Consider the following 19022-nt stretch of genomic DNA (forward strand, 5'->3'; position numbering starts at 1 on the left):
CGCTTGTTTTCATGCTGGTAACTCACATTAATGACTGTTGTTGTATTTAAAAACAGGATAACAGGACTGATGTTTGTTGCATTTTCTGTCTTTATTAACATGAACAACTGTTACTTCTCAATTAAAAGGCTGAACATTATATTGTGAGAGTTTTCATGATTATGGCACAACAGCTGGATGTTTATGATGCAATATATGATGCGTTTATGTGCCAACAAGTACACTGCACTGAGAAGAGTTTAAAAGAAATATAACTTTTAAAAAATCATCACAAATTTCTGTTTTTTCTAGACCTTTTCTTCGCCTTAAAGGTGCACGCTGTAGTTTTGGGGAAGACATTTTAATCAGAAGAGAAAGTTTTCATTGACTGATTTTTTCATGCCTACACGCTGACCTACCTTATTGATGGAGGTTGTTGGAGCTCGATTAAGTCTGCAGGGGATTTCCTGCAGACACTCAAGGCTGCACAGCCCATTCAAAAATCAAGCATTTATAGTATGCCTACTGACATTTGTAATTGTAACTACAGAAGCTAAGTAAACTTACATTAAAAATAGGAAAAGAAAGAAACTTAGTCTGATTTCCACACATCTGCTGCAGAGGCACAACCATATAAACCTGAGAAAGTATTGTACGTACATAAACAGGAGCTGTGCAATAGTTTCAGGTTCATATCTACTCAGTGGAGAAAGTGCAGTAGATCCCCCAGTGATCACTGGTGTAGCGGCCACACTGCAGCTTCTCCAGCCCTATCAACGCCATGCTGTCAGGCTCCAGCTGTGGGACTCCTTCTTTGGCAGCCCGGCGAAGGTAGAGACGGTCGAAGCGGAGGCGACACTTGTACTCAACATCTTTGTTGGTGTTTGTCTGAGTGTCCCATGTGTAACGGCAATGCTCCGGCTCTCCCAGCTGCTCCCACACATCACAGACGCAGCTGGGAAGGCCCACTTTGGCCACCTAGGATGGAATTACAGGTAAGAAGACAGGTGATTTATGATTTATCGTGTGAACAATGTTTCTACATGTCAGGAGTTAAATGCATGGAGGTGTCCCGTTAAAGGTTTTACAGACAGCAGACTGCGTTTACTAAAATGTTTTGTTTTCTGACATTGTTTTTTATTATGAATTATGTTTTTTTCTGAAATGTGCTGTTGCCTGACATGTTTCCTGGATGGAGAGGGCATACCTCTGCGTCTCTCAGGTTGGTGTCTCCTCCAAACAAGACGGTGGCATCATCAGGCGCACGTGTCATCTTCCTCATCACCATTCCCAGCTGTTTCATCCGCTCTGTTGCGTTGGCCTTACAGCTCTCAAAGTGGGACGTCATCAGATAAAGCGTCTGGCCTCTGAACAGCACCTGATTTTGAAGTTGGTAAAGGTGAAACCAGGTTTTTCAGACAGCACCTTCACAGGCTTGATTCTCATTACTGTGCACCAACCTGAGCGACAAGCAGGTTCCTCATCATCCGACTGAGTGGAAAGTCGAATATCTTACTGTCCAGCAGGGTGACACGTGACTTCTTCAGCATCATCCCGACGAAGTAACCCTCTTTACCACCTGATGGTCAGGAGGGAACAGAGGGAAGGTTCAACCGGACACTAAGTTATGACTTTATTACAAGTGAATACTATTTGCTGTGTTTGTACTGCCTCACATGTACCTTCAATGAAGGTGTAGTTGGCCGCCAGACGGTTTTTCATGAAGCGGACGTATGGTTGGATGAGCTCCTGAAGAAGCACCACGTCAGGAGAGTGCCTGAATGGAAGAAGGAGACAGAACTGATCGAACCGTCTCAGAGGTCAAGAATGAACCTTCAGATCCTCAGGATCAGTAACAACGGGATTGAAGTTGACAACTTTAAGCAGAGTCTGGAGTCTTGAGTTCACCTCGATCACTGACGAGTGACAGTTTTTACAGAAACTAGTTTCAACAGTTGCGGTCCTAGCTTGCACGACGCCCTATATATGTATGTGAATGAATAGCCTGTTTTCCTGTATTTGTTGCACAGTGGATCAGCGGGGAAACGAAACTGAAACTATGTGCGAGGCTGCATGGAAGAAGAGAGATAAAAAAAACGTGTTCACAGACAGCAGCAGCTGATGACCTCACAGAAATGTGGTCTCACGTCATCAGATAAGAGCAGAGGCCTCGCGCTCTCTCTGGCTGTTTCTCTGAATCCAGCCCGTCCACGTTCCAGCTGATCAGCGACAGTTTGCTGTTTCCTTCCTCCTCTGAGGGACTCTCTGTGTCATCTCTGCAGGGAGCAGGACCGTCCTCAGCCTCAGACGTGCTGTTGGAGTAACACTGCGTCAGTGGATTATATCACAAAACAAAATCTTAAACCGGAACAAGGTTCAGACTGGAGTTACCTGCTTCCTGGACTATTTTCCTGCTTTGTGTTGGCTGTGGAGCTGGTGGTCTCTTCCTCCAGTGCACAGACTTTCTCCATGTTGAAGAAGAGTTAGTTTAAATCTTTCTGAAAGACAAATAGTCGTAAAGATACTGCCTGATCAACGATTAATGTGTGAGTTGCATGTGAGTCATACCTCAGGTGACTCATGTGATGGGGCGGAGTTTCTGGTTCTGTTGTCCATCTGGTTCTTACAGCACTGCTGCACACAAACTCTGATTATTCACAACACTGTTTTCATTACGTTTTTGACTGATTTTTATTTTATGAAATATTAAAAGTGTTGTAAAACGGAATTACTCAAACGTACAAATAAAAGTAAATTAAACATAATTATGTATAAACTGTAACTTGCGTTATCAGACCTATATTCAGCATTTTTCTCATTATCAGAAGTGTTTTTTTATCTGATTGTAGATTAAATACATTAATTAAAAAATAAGCTGCTTTGGCTCTGATGCAGTACGTAATCTGTAAAGTAACTAGTAACTAAAGTTATCAAATAAACGTAGTGGAGTGAAAAGTACAATATTTGCCTCCAAATGTAGTGGAGTGGAAGTATAAAGTAGCACAAAATTGAAATACACAAGTAAAGTACAAGTACCTTAAAGTTAAGTTAAGTGCAGTACTTGAGTAAATGTACTTAGTTACATTCCTCTGTTGTTGGGTTAGTTTTACTTCACATTTTGCTGATAAGACTTCTCCAGGCTACTGTAAGGGTTTTGAATGAAGGACTTTTACTTGTAATGGAGTATTTATAATTATATTATCAATTAAATTATTATAGATTACTTTTACTTAAGTAAAGTCACTTGAGTGACTCACAGTCATACTTGAGTAAGTAAAGATATGGTGTTAAAATGTCAATTTATCATTATTATTATTTTCATTATTATTAATAACAATAATAATAATAATGTTGTTGTTGTTGTAAGCGGAACCTTTGAAAGACGCTGTTTCACGTCGGTGTCGGAATCCTCAACCGTCAACAGGAACCAGCGGAGGAGCAGCCGCTCTGTTACAAACGTCAGTAGCGTTAAAGTCTGTTTTCTCTTGTTTCTCTGTGTTAGAAGTTGTTGTAGCAGAACAACAACTGAGTCACATTTAATTTCATTAGCCAGACGGCAGAAAAACAAACAGTTAGCTGAGTTAGCATGTCGGTTTAATTCGCTGTAATTTAGCTAGCACACCTTGTAATTTATGACTGAAAGTTTGAATTTGTGCAATAAATGTCGCATATCGTGTCAGCAAGATGTCCGCCGAATTGAAGGATAGGATCGCTCCTACAAGTGAAGCCATGGCTTAATTATAAACTATCTCACGTTTTCTTATAAGCCAGTTAACTTTAAAATTCAGAGACTTGTTAATTGAGTTTCGTGTGACGTCCTATGACTCTACCAGCTTCTTTTGTCTTGAATTAGCCCGCAAAACTCCGTTTAAATACCTGTCAGTTGTTGAATACAGACGACATGTCAGCCAACACCTGTAAGTCAGTGCTGTGGCTTATTTCCTGCCGTTTTTCGCTGTTTGGCTCAGCGCACAGTGTAGTAATGTGACGTTAATCGTAGCTTTTTCCTAGACTTCTACTCTGGGAATGCCAGGGTATATAATTGAATTCACACTTGTTAGATAGTCGCCGAATTAAACACTATCTTCTCGTGACCTTGAGAGAGGTTATACTTGTACAGCAGCTTCGAAGGATGTGAGCCGAAAAGCAAGGGAACTTTAAATTCATAGATTTTTAAGTGGAGTTTGGTTTGACGTTCATCGCTTACAGGCGACAGAGCAGCGTGTCAGGACTGCATCCCCTCCTGACAGCCTCTAACCGCTGGCATCCGCGCTCAGCCTCGCATGGCTCTATATTCTGGTCATAAAGTTACTGATTTGGTATTTTTGCGATTTCCAAATTGGCATGAGTCAACCTCTGAACGGTGCTCTGCGCTTCAAATGGCGACTGACGAGAAAAACCTCGTTTTATTCCCCAGAAACAGGCTCATTACAGATCAGCAGAGAGGAGCTGAGCTGCCTGCGGTCTCCCTCCTGGAAGGTGGTGATTATGCGGCCGGGACGGCGTCTGTAGCGGCTTGAACAGATCTCAGGCCGGGCTGTGGGGCGCATTCCTCCGAGGTGAGTGATTAAAGAAAACAGGTTTGATAAAGAGAAAATTGGAGCGTGTTTGTGGCTGTGGCTGCTCACTGGTTTCCACTTCCAGGAACTATCTCACAACATGCTTCTACCTGTTCTCACCAGGTTTATTGTTGGACTTTCAAAGTTTACTTTAAAACACAGACTCTCCTGCAACACGAGTCTTCTTACCGCTCCCCTGAAGCGATTCCCACAGTAATATACACTATTGTAACCAGGATTCAACAGAAAATGAGTCATTCAAATGATATATAAATATACTGCCCACGTTAAAGACTCCCCTCTGATATTTCATTCATCTTTGTCTGAAAATACATTGAGAAGATTTGTGTTTTTGATACTTTGCGGTCTCCAGGGGTCTGTCAGTGGTGATAACCAAGCAAAATAATTGTAATTCCTTTAAAATTACCACAATAATTACCTTAAAATGTATTAAAAATGATTTAATGATAATATTCTGGGATTTCCAAGAAGCAGTAAATATCAGGTAATTTCTTTTATACATTTTCAGGAAACTTTAACTGGTGTCTGTTAACTTCTGCTGATAATTATATATTATCACCTACTGACCATGAAATCTGCAGATAAACGTCACCGAAAACAAAAATCTTAATATCAGTCTATTTTCAGACAAACATGACTCAAATATCAGAGGGGATTTATTTAATGTACGTGCATTTACGACGTCAATGTGCTTTATTTTACAGCAAAAATGTGTGTTTATGTGGATATTCTCCATGCACAAGAATACTGGCAGATAATAAAATCAACCTGCCGATATTGATACATCTGCAGATATGTTCAGTCAGGAACCAGACGTGTTTGGACACATGATTTAACTTGTTTCATGTCCAGTCTTGATCTGCACATCGTCTAACCTCTCCTTCCTGTGTAGCGTGTGTGGTGGAAGCCTGTTTCTGATCCACGATGGAGGCTCGTGGATCTTCTGCTGAGGTCCTCCTGCAGCGCCCCTGGCTCCCCGTGAGCATCAGCGGCTGCCGGCTCCTCGCCAAGAGCTGGTTTGGGGAGACGGCGTACCACGTCCTGCTGACAGACATGCACTGTGTGTGGGAGGAGAGGATGGACTCAGCAGCCATCCAGGAGAGATCGCAGGTACACCGAGGAGAATAAAACATAACAGATCAACTGCTTGTTTTCTTTTGATAAATAAATCCTGGTTTCTTCCTCGCAGGAGCTGAACAGACGTCTGCGAGCTCCCGTCAAAGCCTTCTTCTCCCACCTGTGTGAGGTGGTTCAGCCCTGTCTGTCAGGAGGTGACGGGCGGGTCGACGGCGAGGCCCAGGTTTCCCTGACGCGGCAGGAAGACGGCAACATCAGCATGAAGCTGAAGAGCGAGCTGGCGGGGCTGCCCTTCTACTGGGAGTTTCACTGCACCCCCGCCCCTGTCACAGTGGTACGGCCCATACAACCATACAACATTACACAACACAATCTAAAATATTAAAAGAAAATATTTATTATCAGCTGAAAATGTTGCAGATTTGCAGCCTCAATGCAGAAATATTGTATTTTATCGACTTTGAAGATACTTCTGGAGACTTTTTTATAATTTCATGAGGTGAATGAAGTTTAAAGAATTCCTTGCATGTTAAAACATACAGATTTTAATTTGCAGTGTGTTGAAATAACAATACAAGGTAAAACACGATGTGACGTCACTGATAAACATCTCCACGTATTTATTTAAATCATAAAATAACTTGGGACATAAATCAAAGTAAGAAAACATTAAAAACAGTAGTTTAAAGTAGTGTAAAATAATCCAGGAGCACATAAACCTCATCAGTTGAGACTCTGACGGCATCGTGTGTTCTCAGGTGTGTGCTCAGCTGGTGCGCCCCCTGCTGGCCATGAGCCACCTGCTGCAGCGGCAGGTGGAGCAGCTCGGAGGGCTGCTGGTCAGGAAGGACGCAGAGATCCAAGACTTCAGAGAGAACGGAGCCACGCTCAGCAGAGGTACACACACACACACACACACACACACACACACACACACACACGTAATGTAAAAGGACATGAACGTATTTAAATCCACTAGATTCAGATTGTACTCACTCATAGATACCAGCCAACTAAATGCACCTGATTTTTTTCATCGAGATCCGTGAATTATTTCCGGAGATTAACTAAAAAAGTGTTGAAAAATCTCACAATGTTAAAATAAGAGAGAATCTGTCTCTTAATCTGGATCAGCACCAAATGTTAACGGGGTCTATTCTGGGCCGAGACTGGAAATCTGTTCAGTAGTTTTTATGTAATCCTGCCGACAAACCAACAAATCGACCAAAAAAGAAACAACAAACAACCAGACGCAAAACAGAAAACTCCTTGGCGGAGCTAAAAATAAATATAGGCGTTATTAAATTTATAAAATGTGACATAAATGTATATTTCTGTTCTGATTTCCTTTTCTTTCCCAGCTTACTGTCCTGTGATTTGCTTTGAATATCAGCTCCCTCATTTGAGATAAAAGGAAGAAATGTATCAAGTAATATAAAAAGAAAACACACAAATAAGTTTATAGAAATATAAAGAGGGGAACACAAAGGGAAAAAACATACATACAAAGACACACATCTGTTTCCTTGTATGTATATTTAAAGTTAGCATATTTGTAATGGGCCTAAAGAGGTGGAGGTAATTTAATTTAATTAGTCTTTATTCTCTTTAATGAACTTTAACTAATTATTTAACGTGTGACCTCAGATGTGTCACCTCATGTTTGATGATACCTTGTGTGTGTTTGACCTCAGAGCGGCTGCAGACGGACGTTTTTGAGGAGCAAACCTACAGAGAGGACTTCATGTCAAAGGTGAGAGGTCACACACACACACACACACACACACACACACACACACTCACAAACTCGGCACAGCAGCTTGTTTTTACCGTCCTCTCCGGCCCCGTTCCCGATCGTTAGGCGGCTGTGGCGAGCGCGGCAGGAACCACATGATAAAACTCTGCGGCCGCCTGAAACACGAGCAGCGTGACACGCTTTCAAGTCGCGGTGCGTTTCCGTCAGCCAATCAGAGCGAGGCAAGGGCTCGACTCCTTACATTTTCTGTGTGTTTACTGTAGTCGGGTGAGGAATTTGTCATCTCTGACTCTGCTGACCCCTGACTCCTACTGTGTGTGTGTGTGTGTGTGTGTGTGTGTGTGTGTGTGTTCTTCAGATACACTTGTGGAATGCTCAGGTGTCTGTCTGTCGTCTGTCTTTACATTTTTATCTTATTCGCAGCTCAGTTTTTATTTAATATCAGTGTGATCTTTATAGTTTTGAAGTTTTTCTTCTTCTTCTTGTTTTACTGCCACAGTCGGACCAAATACTTCTCTGGTTTGAAGCTCATTTTCTATAAAGCCAACAATTATACCTGCAGAATAATGATCTGCTCTCTTGGTTTATAATTGACACGTACTGTCAATTGCTGCTCAGCCGACAGCGACGATGTAACGAGGAGTGAGTGTCCTCACTGCTCACTGGTGATCTGACTGTTGTGAGCAGTCTGATTGTTTTCCCATAACTTCGGGAGCTTCTTGTGCTTTTATTGTGAAAGTGACAGCTGGAGGTGATGACAGGAAAGGGTGGAGATAGAGAGAAGAAGACGTCGACATGAGCCTTCAATTTCAACAATCAAAATAAAATGCAGTATCCATGATTCACTCCTCAGAGGGACTTCATGGTGCATTCAGGTGCACGTCTAAAACGTAGTGCGTTACGTGACGATGTAATTACACAGTGTGTCCACTACACAAACTGGCTTCAAAGCCTGGAGCTCTTCATCGGGGCTTGGTGCCGACAGGGACGTCATGGTGCGTTCAAGTGCACCTCAAAAGGATTTTAAATGACAGCTGTCAGTGCTTAACAGTCTAAGGCTAACAACAGCGGAGCCGCCGGTGCTTCTTTACGATATCGACATTTTCCATTTCATACAGAAACAAAAGTAACTTGATATCTCGCCCGACACCAGAGAGCGTGGTGATGTTTCACTGCAGTGTTCCCCTCCTGTTGTAAGGTTTCTCCAACTTCAGATGCTCTTTGTTCTTCAAGTCTCTCCTCAGAAGAGACACATTGTTTGAAAAATGTCAACTGTGACTTCACGTGAAGGTCGAGGATGTCAGAGAACTCGATCAGAGGGAAATTTCCCTCCGTCAGTCAGTTTTCAGGAAAACACCTGGGTATAATTCACAGTTTGTTTGACTCTTCAGTTGCATCATCTGGTGGTTTTCAGAGAGGAAACCAGTCTGTTTGTTGATGTCCTTTCTGAACGGACGAACCAGGAAAGAGTCTTTCTTTAGGTTCAGGTACGGAGAGTCATGGAAAGTTACATCAGGGTCACACTGCCGGCTCTGTTTTCTGCCTTCTGGTGATCGCATCGTTGGAGCAGGAAGGCGAACGGACAGTCAGAAACCACAGAAGAAGAAGAAGAAATGCTTCAGCGGATCAAAGTCTTCTTCCTCGTGGCAAATTCCACCGGGCTGCGACGAGGCCGCCTCCAGACCAAAGTCCAAGCTGAAATAAAACTTGTCTGGGAAAAATGTCGCGTCAAAGAGAGAATCACACACACTGCTGGACCGCTGTGTGAGTGTGTGAGTGTGTGTGTGTGTGTGTGTGTGTGTGTGTGTGTGTGTGTGTGTGAGTGTGAGTGTGTGTGTGTGTTTGTGTGAAGGCGTTTGGCGTGTGTGTGTAGTATTTATCTATCAGGGTAGGACCTCTGCATGCTTGTGTGTGTGTGTGTGTGTGTGTGTGTGTGTGTGTGTGTTTGCTGTCTGTCCACGCAGACACTTGTGTCTCCGTCTGTGTCCATCTCCATGGCAACATTGACCATAAATGTACCTGGTACCTCGTTCATCGCTGGAACAAATGAAACATTCCTCACACAAAGACGGAGATCTCTTCAGGTAGAAGATTTTACAGCCATGCTGCCACAAACTGACACTTTATACAGGGGAAACAAACAACTTCATGTTTTCATTTAATGCTGAATTTACAAGAAGGAGACAACGATTCAGAGTTTGTCGTAGATAATGTTTCATAATATCTGTAAAGTTTGTCCTCACTTGAAAACTCTTAAAATCAGGGGATTTGTTAAGGGAGTCTGGTGATATTGTGGTTACCTGCCAATGTTAGCAGCAGCTGTTTGTGAACTCTGTTACAACTGATCCAACCACTGGACCAGTAACCACAGTGTCACCAGACTCCCTTAACAAATCCTCTGATTTTAAGAGTCGTTGACATTGATAAACTTTATAAACTTTTTGAAACGCCGTCTCTGACAAATTGTTAATTACTTGTTCCTTCTTGTAAATTCAGCAAATGTTCTACATGAACTTCTTTCTGTCTTTGTGTCTGTTGTTCCAGTTGATGTTTATTTGCGTATAGTGTTGAGCCGATCTGATCCGAGAAGGCCTCACATTTACTGTAAAGACTTGAAAGTGTTTTGGGGTTTTCATCTAATTCTTCACCTGGAGGTGAGTAAGCCTTCTTCCCAAAATGTTGCTTAAAAATGAAGTATATAAACTCAGTTACACAGATTAGAGCCACAGCTACAACACAGTCTGTGTGTGTCACCAGCTTCGGTTTCAACTTCAGTTTTTCTTCCTTGAACTTGAACTTCTTTGACATTTACACAGTTATTTACGTTCCTGGTGCCAACAGAGACAAATATCTTCAAAAAAAACTCTTCCGCCTCATCGCCCGCTCTTTCACCATTTCCACAAGCGTGTGTGTGTGTGTGTGTGTGTGTGTGTGTTTGCGCCATTTGTGGCCTTCGTTTCCCACACCAAGGGGAGTGAAGGGCAGAGGGACAGTGAAAGAGAGACGATGATGACAGGAGCTGCAGCTTTTATTTTCTACTTCCATGAACGCCCCTCCCCAGCCCGTCACCACACAAACACCCCACCCAGCTCAGGTCAACATTTACATGGGTGGAATTAGCATGCGCTCCCCACTGATACACACACACACACACACTCACACACACACACACACACACACTTGGGTTTAACTTGGGCACAGGCTAAAGCTGGTCATGGAGCTGAAGGATGAAAAAAATGTTCAAATCCTTTTAGGATCACATCAGCTTCCCTTAGGGCCTAAATTTGGAGTGTGTGTGTGTGTGTGTGTGTGTGTGTGTGTGTGTGTGTGTGTGTGTGTGTGTGTGTGTGTGTGTGTGCGTGTGCGTGTGTGTGTGTGTGTGTGTGGTGGCAGCAGCAGCAGCTCATGACCTGACAGAGGGGAGTGTCTGCTCGTCCACACACAGCCGGCTGTGACGCATGCTTTTGGTTTTTCGGAGCTGAGTGTTGGTGTGTGTGTGTCACTGAGGTTGTGTTTTTTTTTTTTTTTTATCTTTACATCTACAAGTGTGTGTGTGTGTGTGTCTGTGTGTGTGTGTGTGACGCATGCCTAACCGTACCGAGTCTCGAAGCAGCAGCGTCACACTTGACAGCTCAGAATTGAATTGTCACCGTTCGGGAACGCCGCCCGCTTCCTGTTTCATGAGACGGCGGCTTCACAGCTCCACGGCAACCGTGCAGCAGTTTAACGACATCTGACAATTAGTGGCCACTTCTGACCAAAACACCTCACTGGAGCTGCACAGAAGCACATAATTGAGCCAAGATGTTTCCTTCCAAATTTGGCATTCCTTACTCCAAATTTCCTGCTTTTCTCCCTTAAATTGAAAGTTTTTCAGGTCAGGTTTTGTATAGAGGGAGCTCGTTTAAAAACAAAGTGAGAATCAATAAGAATTCACTTGTTCTGCACAGTGAAGAGGTGTGCATGTTTCACATAATTGAGTCAAAATGTTGCCTTCAGAATTTCCTGCTTTTCTTCCTTAAATTGAATGTTTTTCAGGTCAGGTTTTGTATTGAGTGAGCTTGCTTAAAAACAAACTAAGAATCAATGAGCAACCATTTCTTCCTCATCGTGAAGAGATTTGCAATTTCCTGCTTTTCTCCCGTAAATTGAACGTTTTTCAGGTCAGGTTTTGTATTGAAGGCGCTTGCTTGAAAACGGTGAGAATCAATGAGAAGCCATTTTTTTCTTCACAGTGAAGAGATGTGCAGTTTTCTGTCTCCAGTAAAAGTAATGATTATGTGCTCAAACGGGTGAAGAAATGATCCCTAAATGCTACGTAGCTCTCCATGTGAAGCGCCGCACTGGCACAACAGGAGGAGTCAAATCCTAATATCTGTTTGCTTCAACCAGAGGCTCTAAGTTAAGAGCAGGGCAGGAAACTTGAGTTTTTTCATCCGCCAACCACAGCGGCTGATGGTTTCCAAAATACACACTTTGACTGTGAGCGGCCAAACGTGACTGAAAGAATGAAGAGGAGCTGCAGAGATTGATTTGTTTAACACCTGAAAATCAGAAAACACAACTTCTGTTAAAGTTCTGATGCCAATGAACTATACAAAGCACATGACTGCACACAAAAATACATCTGCATTGCCAAATTAGCTGTTAGCACTTCCTGTTTGCAGTGTACTCATGGATGTACAGACAACTGTCACTGGGTGACTTTGATTCTGAAGAAAACTTTAAAACGTGAAAATTCTAAGGCAAGTTCTGCACATAGAAGGAGCGTCTTTTTGGACAAATTGTAAACGGATTTATGTGCACGTAATTGTGATGGACATCAGAATTAATTATATCCAAGGAAAGTCGCATTGAATATAAAAATATGTGTTTAATGTCTCTGGGTTCAGGTTTGAGTTCTTTTTATGTTTTTTTTTTTTTGGTTGTTTTTACATTTTAAATCATCTCCAGCTGCTTCAGGTGTTCAGCAGAACGCTGCAACTCTGTTTTACTGTGAAGCTCCAGAAATGTTCTGTGGACTACGAGACTTCACCTGACTTTATATCAACATGAGGAGATGATATATCCATAAATCTGCTTAGAAATCCCCCCCCAAAAAGACGCTCCTTATATCTGCAGAACTTGCCTTAGAAAAATCATGTTTTTAAGTTTTCTTCAGTATCACAGTGATCCAGTGATTGTTGTCTGTAATTCCACAAGTACACTGCAAATAGGAAGTGCTAACAGCTAATTCTGCAAAGTTTTTGGAGACACCCTCTTGGATCTTATTGCCTTCACTGTAAATGGATCATAAAATGTCCTATATGAAGCTATAATCAGTGTTAAGGGGCTGAAAATGAGAGGATTAGCGAGGGAGTAGGAGGGAAGAGGAGGAAGAAAGTGGAGGAAGGTTGGAGCGGTGGCCTCCCTCCTCTCCTTCTCCTCGGTCAATGATTGACTGCTGCTCTCATAAACAGCAGCGAGCAGCTCTTTATCTCACATATCTGAGGAATTCAGGGCCTGGGTGGGAAGAAGGCGAGGCTCAGAGAGGAGGGTTGATATGAGCGAGGGCTGCTCGCATGAAAGTGATGTTGAACTCTGACAATTTGGCTTCCTGGTTACAATATTCTGCCTCATATTCCTGGTTGTATACGGCGACTTTGAGCTGATTATGACTGATTCGATGACCTGGTCGTTCTCATAAAGATTCACCTGTAAATAAACAACTTCACCTGAAGTTACCTGCCAGTCCTGCTCGCCTCTCCATCCAGGATCTCGCCAAACTCAATGCATTTTTTCCTCCTTTTTTGCCCCTTTCAGCACAAATGTCGCTGCAGATGTATTTTGATGAGTTGTGTACTTATTATCCCAAATGTTTCTAATGCTTCTGGGTGAAGTAAGACTAAACGTGATGTGAACAAAACTTTAAAACGTTCCTCGAGTCACATCAGGTTGATTATTTAGAAAAGTTGTTTCGAGGTCTCGTTCAACACACAGGTTTTGTCACCTCAAACGTGGCTAAAAAATGTCTGGAAGTCTCGGTTAGAATTCCCTGTTTTGTCACCACAAAATGGCTGGAGTCGTCCCAACTTCCTGTCAACAATATCCATTTTTTATCACCACAAACACGGCTGAAAAGTGTCTCGAGGTCTCGCTAAAAACGCTCAGTTTTGTCGCCACAAACGCGGCTGGAGATTTGCCAACTCCCTGTTAAGACGGGTTTGTTGAAACACTGCGGTCCCTCATCAAAAACATCAGCTGGCTATTTTTGGAGTGATGAGTTCGTCAGCCTCCAAAACTCGAAATTCCCTCCTATAAAAAAAAAGCAGGAAAACCAATAGTATTTGGTACTAGTCATAAACATCATCATAAACTGAATGTCTTTGGGTTTTGGACTTTAAAAGAAGACATTTGCAGACCTCATGCTGCACTCTGATGGATATTTTTACTATTTTCTGACATTTATAGACTGAGCACATGAGCAATCATTAGCTCCAGCTCTTGTTCGTAAACAGTTTGAGTGGAGAAACAAAACAAAACCCTCTACACGCAGCCGATGCTCCTCGTCCTGTGCCCTCTGTCAGTTGCACACAGTTTCCACAGGGTTGTCCCCGGTCTGGGTCTGTAATTAGGCCCTCTGTGGCCTGGCTGCTCCCCCTCTTCAGCTGCCGGCCGCTGGGCCGAGCCCCGGCCTGGACCGGCCGAGTGCGGCGTCCCGCAAAGACATCACGAGCCTGTGAGCAACATGAGAGCAGAGACACAAAACACGGCTGCAGCACTTGTCGGCACGTGAACACGCCAGACGCAATACTGTATTTTATTTGTGACACTTAACACTTCCTGTTCCAGCAGCAGGACGTGAGCGAGCGGCGCGACGAGATGTTTTACATCAGTATCGGTTTGAGATGGAGGTCAGAAGGATCGCTGAAAATATCTGACGCCTTATTGTCCCCAAACACAGCAGCTCAACAACAAGCTGCTGACATCACTGAACAAAATGATTTAACCTGACGGGTCGACACTGAAGTGACGCCAGCAGAAACACAGCCGGTGTGAAGCAAAGGTGAAGACTTCACTCCCATGATCCTCTCTGCTTTTTGACATTGTCCTCACCTCATCTGCCTCTCGCCTCACCTCTGTCCTCGCCTGCTGTCGTCACGTCTCCCTTCGGGGTCGTGACACACAGAAAGCTGCTAATCTGAGTCCAGAGTTTACCTGACGTCCCTGAAACGGTCACAGCAGAACATCAGACACCAACTCTGCAGGCGGGACGGAGGTTCTGATTCAGTCTGCTCATCAGGACAAGAACTGGTGTCAACTCCAGGTGTGATACTCAACTGATACTAAACTGAAGCACTAAAACAGGAGCGAGCTGTTTCCAGCATCACTACAATGTTGGTTGTATCTGCAAATGTTAAACTTGTATCGGTCGTCTACCAGATTCAGGACTTTACTGTCGACTACAGATTGTTGTTCTGTATTTTCTGGTATATTTTGTGTGTTCTGAATTTAAATCTTGAAGCTCGTATTAAGGCTGAGGGAAGCTCCGGGAATCAGTCAAGAGATGGACAACTGAGACCGGATCTGGAGGGATGAAACCCGGAGCAGTAACTTGGTTGAGCTCTTCGTCATCCTCCTCTTCTTCTTCACTCTTCAGCAGTTCAGTCCGCCAGTTGTTTTCCGAGGACCTCGTGACCTCGACTCCTCGGGGTTCAAACGGAGAGCGTCACTCGTGGGACTGGGGACGGGAAGCTGAGGTCACGGCGAGAGAAAACGAGGTGGAGAGTAAACATGAGGTCAGCGGCAGAGATGAGGATGAGGAGAGCGAGTGTGAGACTCTCCGGCACCTGAAAAACAACAGCAGCAGCAGCAGCTCGTCTAAAAGCAGAGCTGTTTACCTGCTAATAATAGAGACACACCAGCAGGCTGCCAGCTCTGCCCGTCCTCTCATCACCTTCCCCACATCATTCTTTGCTGTGGGGCAGGAGATGTTTGGAGGAGTGGCCACCAGGTGAGCCCTCCTCCTCCTCCTCCTCCTCCTCCTCCTCCTCCTCCTCCTCCTCCTCCTCCCTCGTTGTTGGAGGACTTTGTTCGGTTACAAGAGCAGGGAGGAACTTTCCAGAGCAACACCCGGCCCGACAAAACAGGCGAGAGGTTATTGACCTGCCGTAATCACCTTTTTATTCCATGTCTGGCGTTTCTTTTCTGGTCGGCAGCAGCTCATAACAATCCCCTCGCCGCTGTGTTCACACCCTGTGGCCATTTTTGTACCCTTCCTAAAATAAAGAGCGGTATGGAAGCCCCACTGGGCCAATAAAAGCACTCACGTTAATCAAATGATTGGATTTTGTGATGGGGGGAGTCAGGATTCTCCAAAACCACGGTTCATCTTGAGTATTGATTTTGATTTAATTTAGTCTTTTTTATTTTTGAAGATGAACGATCACTGTCAGCTGTCATTTACACTCTGGAAGTCTTCTTTAAAAAGAAAAAAGTTATTTACAACAACAGCTCGACTTTATCTTGAAGGCTTTTTGCAGGTTAGAGTTGAGAGATTAATAATATTCACCAAAAAAAAAATACCAGCCGAAGGAAGAGAAATTTGTTTGTAACAAAGTTCAGCTTCTCAAATCTTTCCAGAGTGAACCCTCTTTCCAAACAAATCAATAAAGGATCTCTGAAAGAGAAAAAAAAAGCGAACATCTCAGTTTATTTGTTTCAGTCAGATTAAAATATGAGCACGACAACCGTGCACTGTTTTTATCGGCTTTAAATTCATTATCCAATCAATAAATAATAATATAGAATACCCGTTAATCTCTTACGTGAAGGACATTTAATTAACAAAAGTACAAGTAAATAATAATAATAAGTCTGATCGAGGCCGACAGATTATCCGCCTCCTCACAGCGATCTCATGACACCGACTCTACATCAGTATTTTTATTATCATCAGTTCGTTTTGTTTCTTCCGCTGAATGAAGAGAAACGGAGAAATAAGACGGTTGATTTTTGCTCTTCAGCCGGATCTGACAAATTGAGCTCAACATTCAGATCAAATAATGTGAAGTGAGCTGGTTGGCAGCCAGAGAGGAAGAGGAGGGTGAGGAGGAGGAGGAGGAGGGTGAGGAGGAGGAGGAGGAGGGTGAGGAGGGGGACCGGCGGGGGAGGAAGGTGAATAAAAAGAGAGAATAAGGTGGGCTTTCTGCTGCGCTCTGCCCCCCTCAGCACATTGGTTTCTCTGTGCCCAAAGCAGAACGAAGCCTCACCAGAGCATTTACATTTATTTTTACGATATTTAAACAAACAAATAACAAAAATAAATCAATGCGAAACCTCGAAACCTGACCAAAGTGTGTTTAGGAGCCCCTCTGCCCTGACAGCGAGCGGGAGACCACCAATTTCTCCCGGTCAATATTTGAGGAGCTAATTTGGAGAGTTTGTCCTCTCCGTCGGGGGAAAAAAAGAAGGATTTAGTGAACGGCCGGTGTTTTTCTACGCGCCGGCCGTGCGTTTGCATAATGTCGCAGGAGTTACACGCACCCTTATCTGTCAGGCCTGTGGCTGACGGAGTGTGTGTGTGTGTGTGTTTCAGTTGTTGCTGCCTCACCTGCGGTCAGCTGTGCCAATAATGCAGCTTTGATTAGAGGCTTATCGCAGCGCCGACACACCCTGCATCACACCTCGGACATGTGACTCCCACTGCACGGCCGTAAAACAAACAGTGGAGCTGCAGGCTGCGTCACAAGGACACCGTGATGCGTTTAAGTTCACGCACCTGGTTACTTCGTTTTATTAAAAATGTATTTATCTGGTTTAAAGCCGTGGAGCTGAGCAGGTCGACTGAAAGAGTAATAAAACAACCTTTTCTAGCTTATTCATCTATCTTGATTGTTTTGGTGTGAGCTGCTGGAGATATCTCCAAAATAACTCGACGTGTGGAGCTCAAAGCACCAAAAAACTACAGATGAAGAACCTAACAGCAACGTCTCTTTCCAGAAGTCATGACCCGTTTACTCCAGATAATCTATGGACATTGTTTTCGACACACATATTGAAGATTTTGACGCCATCTATCATTTTCCAGACTCTTCCCCAGCTGTGCTCTGAACATCAGGACGCTCTGGGCTTCAACGACGACCTCCAACACCTGTACGCAGCCATCGTCGCCCATGGCAACACACGGAAACGCCAACGGTCAGAGGAGGACCAGCCGCCCGCTGAGGACCCGGACCTCGCCTCGTCTCTGGGTTGGTTTGATTAAAGTCTGAAATGCTTTGAACTCTCACTCACACTCGTTCACGCCTGGTATGAAAGTTTGATCTTTACCTGGATTATTAAACATCTGATGTTAGATTCTCGTTCACACCTGGGATTTTTAAACGCCCTCTCGGTATCGTCACTGAGCTCAGTCTCTGTCCTCCAGAGCAAATCCTGCACGATCTTCATTATTTGTCCTCTCTTGTAAATTCAGCAATGAAGTTATTCCTTTAAAACATAAACTGTAAGTTAGAAGGTGCACGGTTGTACCTGCACAGCAGGTAACAAATCAGTGGTATGTTTCGATGGGGGAGGATATGAAAGCGTGGACAAACTGATGGACGTCAACAGGTTTGTGTCCTCGGAGTGTAAAAGGACAAATGTTACCTGATTCTTCCACATTTAAAGAACCTAACACATGTTAACATGTGACTCCAGGTGGATCCATCAGCGGGGACACAGGTGAGGTCAGAGAGCAGAGCCTCAACAGGCAGGTGAACGCAGCTGGAGCCAAGATGGCCGACCGACCCACGGTCAAACAGGTAGGACAGGGAGGCGACTACAGAAGCTTCTCAGTAAGATAGGATACCTTATCTTAATTTTATGTAATATTTTCTTATCTGATCTTTGTTAAACTTAATTTAACTTTACTTGTCTTATGTTATTTTTAACTTAGCTTAACTTATCCGATCTTAGCTTAGCTTAGCTTAACCTGTCATAACTTTTAAAGAACATCATAAAAAGTGTAAAAGAATGTAAATAATAATAATAATACTGAAAACAAATATCCGTCTTCTCCTTTTCAGTCTCTTCGCGTCACCTCCGAGCCTGCAGAGCGACCGTCCTCCAAACCAAAGAAGAAGAAAGTCGGGCTGTTCAGATGAGTCCGCGCAGTAAGACGCACAGAGACGACCATTAAGAACTACATAAGAAAAAGTGTCGTTTTTACATTTGATGAAAAATCATCATTTATTTTTAAACTTTTATTCTGAAAGATGTTTTTATTGTTTTAATTGGGGTTTAGTTTTGTTTATACTTTTAGAATAAATGTGTAATTAAATGTTTTTTTAATCAATTTTGTAAAATAAAGTCTGGATTTTGGTGTTTTAGAGAAGAAACAAGCTGTCGATTAAACACTGATAAAAATATGAATGTTTCTGTCCGTTATTAACAAAATCAACTACAACTGAAACTCTTTTATCCAAATTTAGTCTGAAAAAAAGATGTTTTCAAGCATCCAGATCTTATTCATCTGTGTTTGTGTGGTTTGTTTCCTCCTGAGCTCAGACAGACGGACGGATGGATGGACGGATGGAGGGAACATAATGAGCCGCCGGCGGTCGATAAAGCGCCCGCTGTCCTTTTTCAGAGCACAGTGAGATGTTGAC

General features: G+C 43.4%; 2 protein-coding genes across 3 annotated transcripts; one reads left to right on the plus strand and one right to left on the minus strand.

Moving 5' to 3' along the window:
• Nucleotides 1-127: 127 nt before the first annotated feature.
• LOC311253483 (tyrosyl-DNA phosphodiesterase 2-like) lies at nucleotides 128-3914 on the minus strand. The gene is made up of 8 exons (XM_084347498.1): nucleotides 3856-3914; nucleotides 2548-2613; nucleotides 2371-2477; nucleotides 2127-2291; nucleotides 1662-1756; nucleotides 1440-1558; nucleotides 1187-1357; nucleotides 128-957 (listed from the first exon to the last, which is right to left on the minus strand). The coding sequence occupies exons 3-8, from the start codon at nucleotides 2448-2450 to the stop codon at nucleotides 676-678; spliced, it is 912 nt and encodes a 303-aa protein (XP_084203624.1). The 5' UTR covers nucleotides 2451-2477; nucleotides 2548-2613; nucleotides 3856-3914; the 3' UTR covers nucleotides 128-675.
• nhej1 (nonhomologous end-joining factor 1) lies at nucleotides 3357-18786 on the plus strand. Of its 2 annotated transcripts, none has more exons than XM_084347496.1 (9): nucleotides 3357-3437; nucleotides 4397-4538; nucleotides 5452-5669; nucleotides 5749-5970; nucleotides 6395-6533; nucleotides 7331-7389; nucleotides 17462-17624; nucleotides 18073-18176; nucleotides 18441-18786. In XM_084347496.1, exons 3-9 carry the CDS (start codon nucleotides 5484-5486, stop codon nucleotides 18516-18518), a joined length of 951 nt encoding a protein of 316 aa, XP_084203622.1. In that variant the 5' UTR covers nucleotides 3357-3437; nucleotides 4397-4538; nucleotides 5452-5483; the 3' UTR covers nucleotides 18519-18786. The 2 variants fall into 2 exon arrangements, with proteins under 2 accessions (XP_084203622.1, XP_084203623.1); XM_084347497.1 differs by lacking the exon at nucleotides 3357-3437 and adding an exon at nucleotides 3498-3896.
• Nucleotides 18787-19022: the final 236 nt, after the last annotated feature.

Source organism: Pagrus pagrus (genome assembly GCF_965226575.1).
Source record: "Pagrus pagrus genome assembly, chromosome: 24".
Taxonomy (NCBI): domain Eukaryota; kingdom Metazoa; phylum Chordata; class Actinopteri; order Spariformes; family Sparidae; genus Pagrus; species Pagrus pagrus.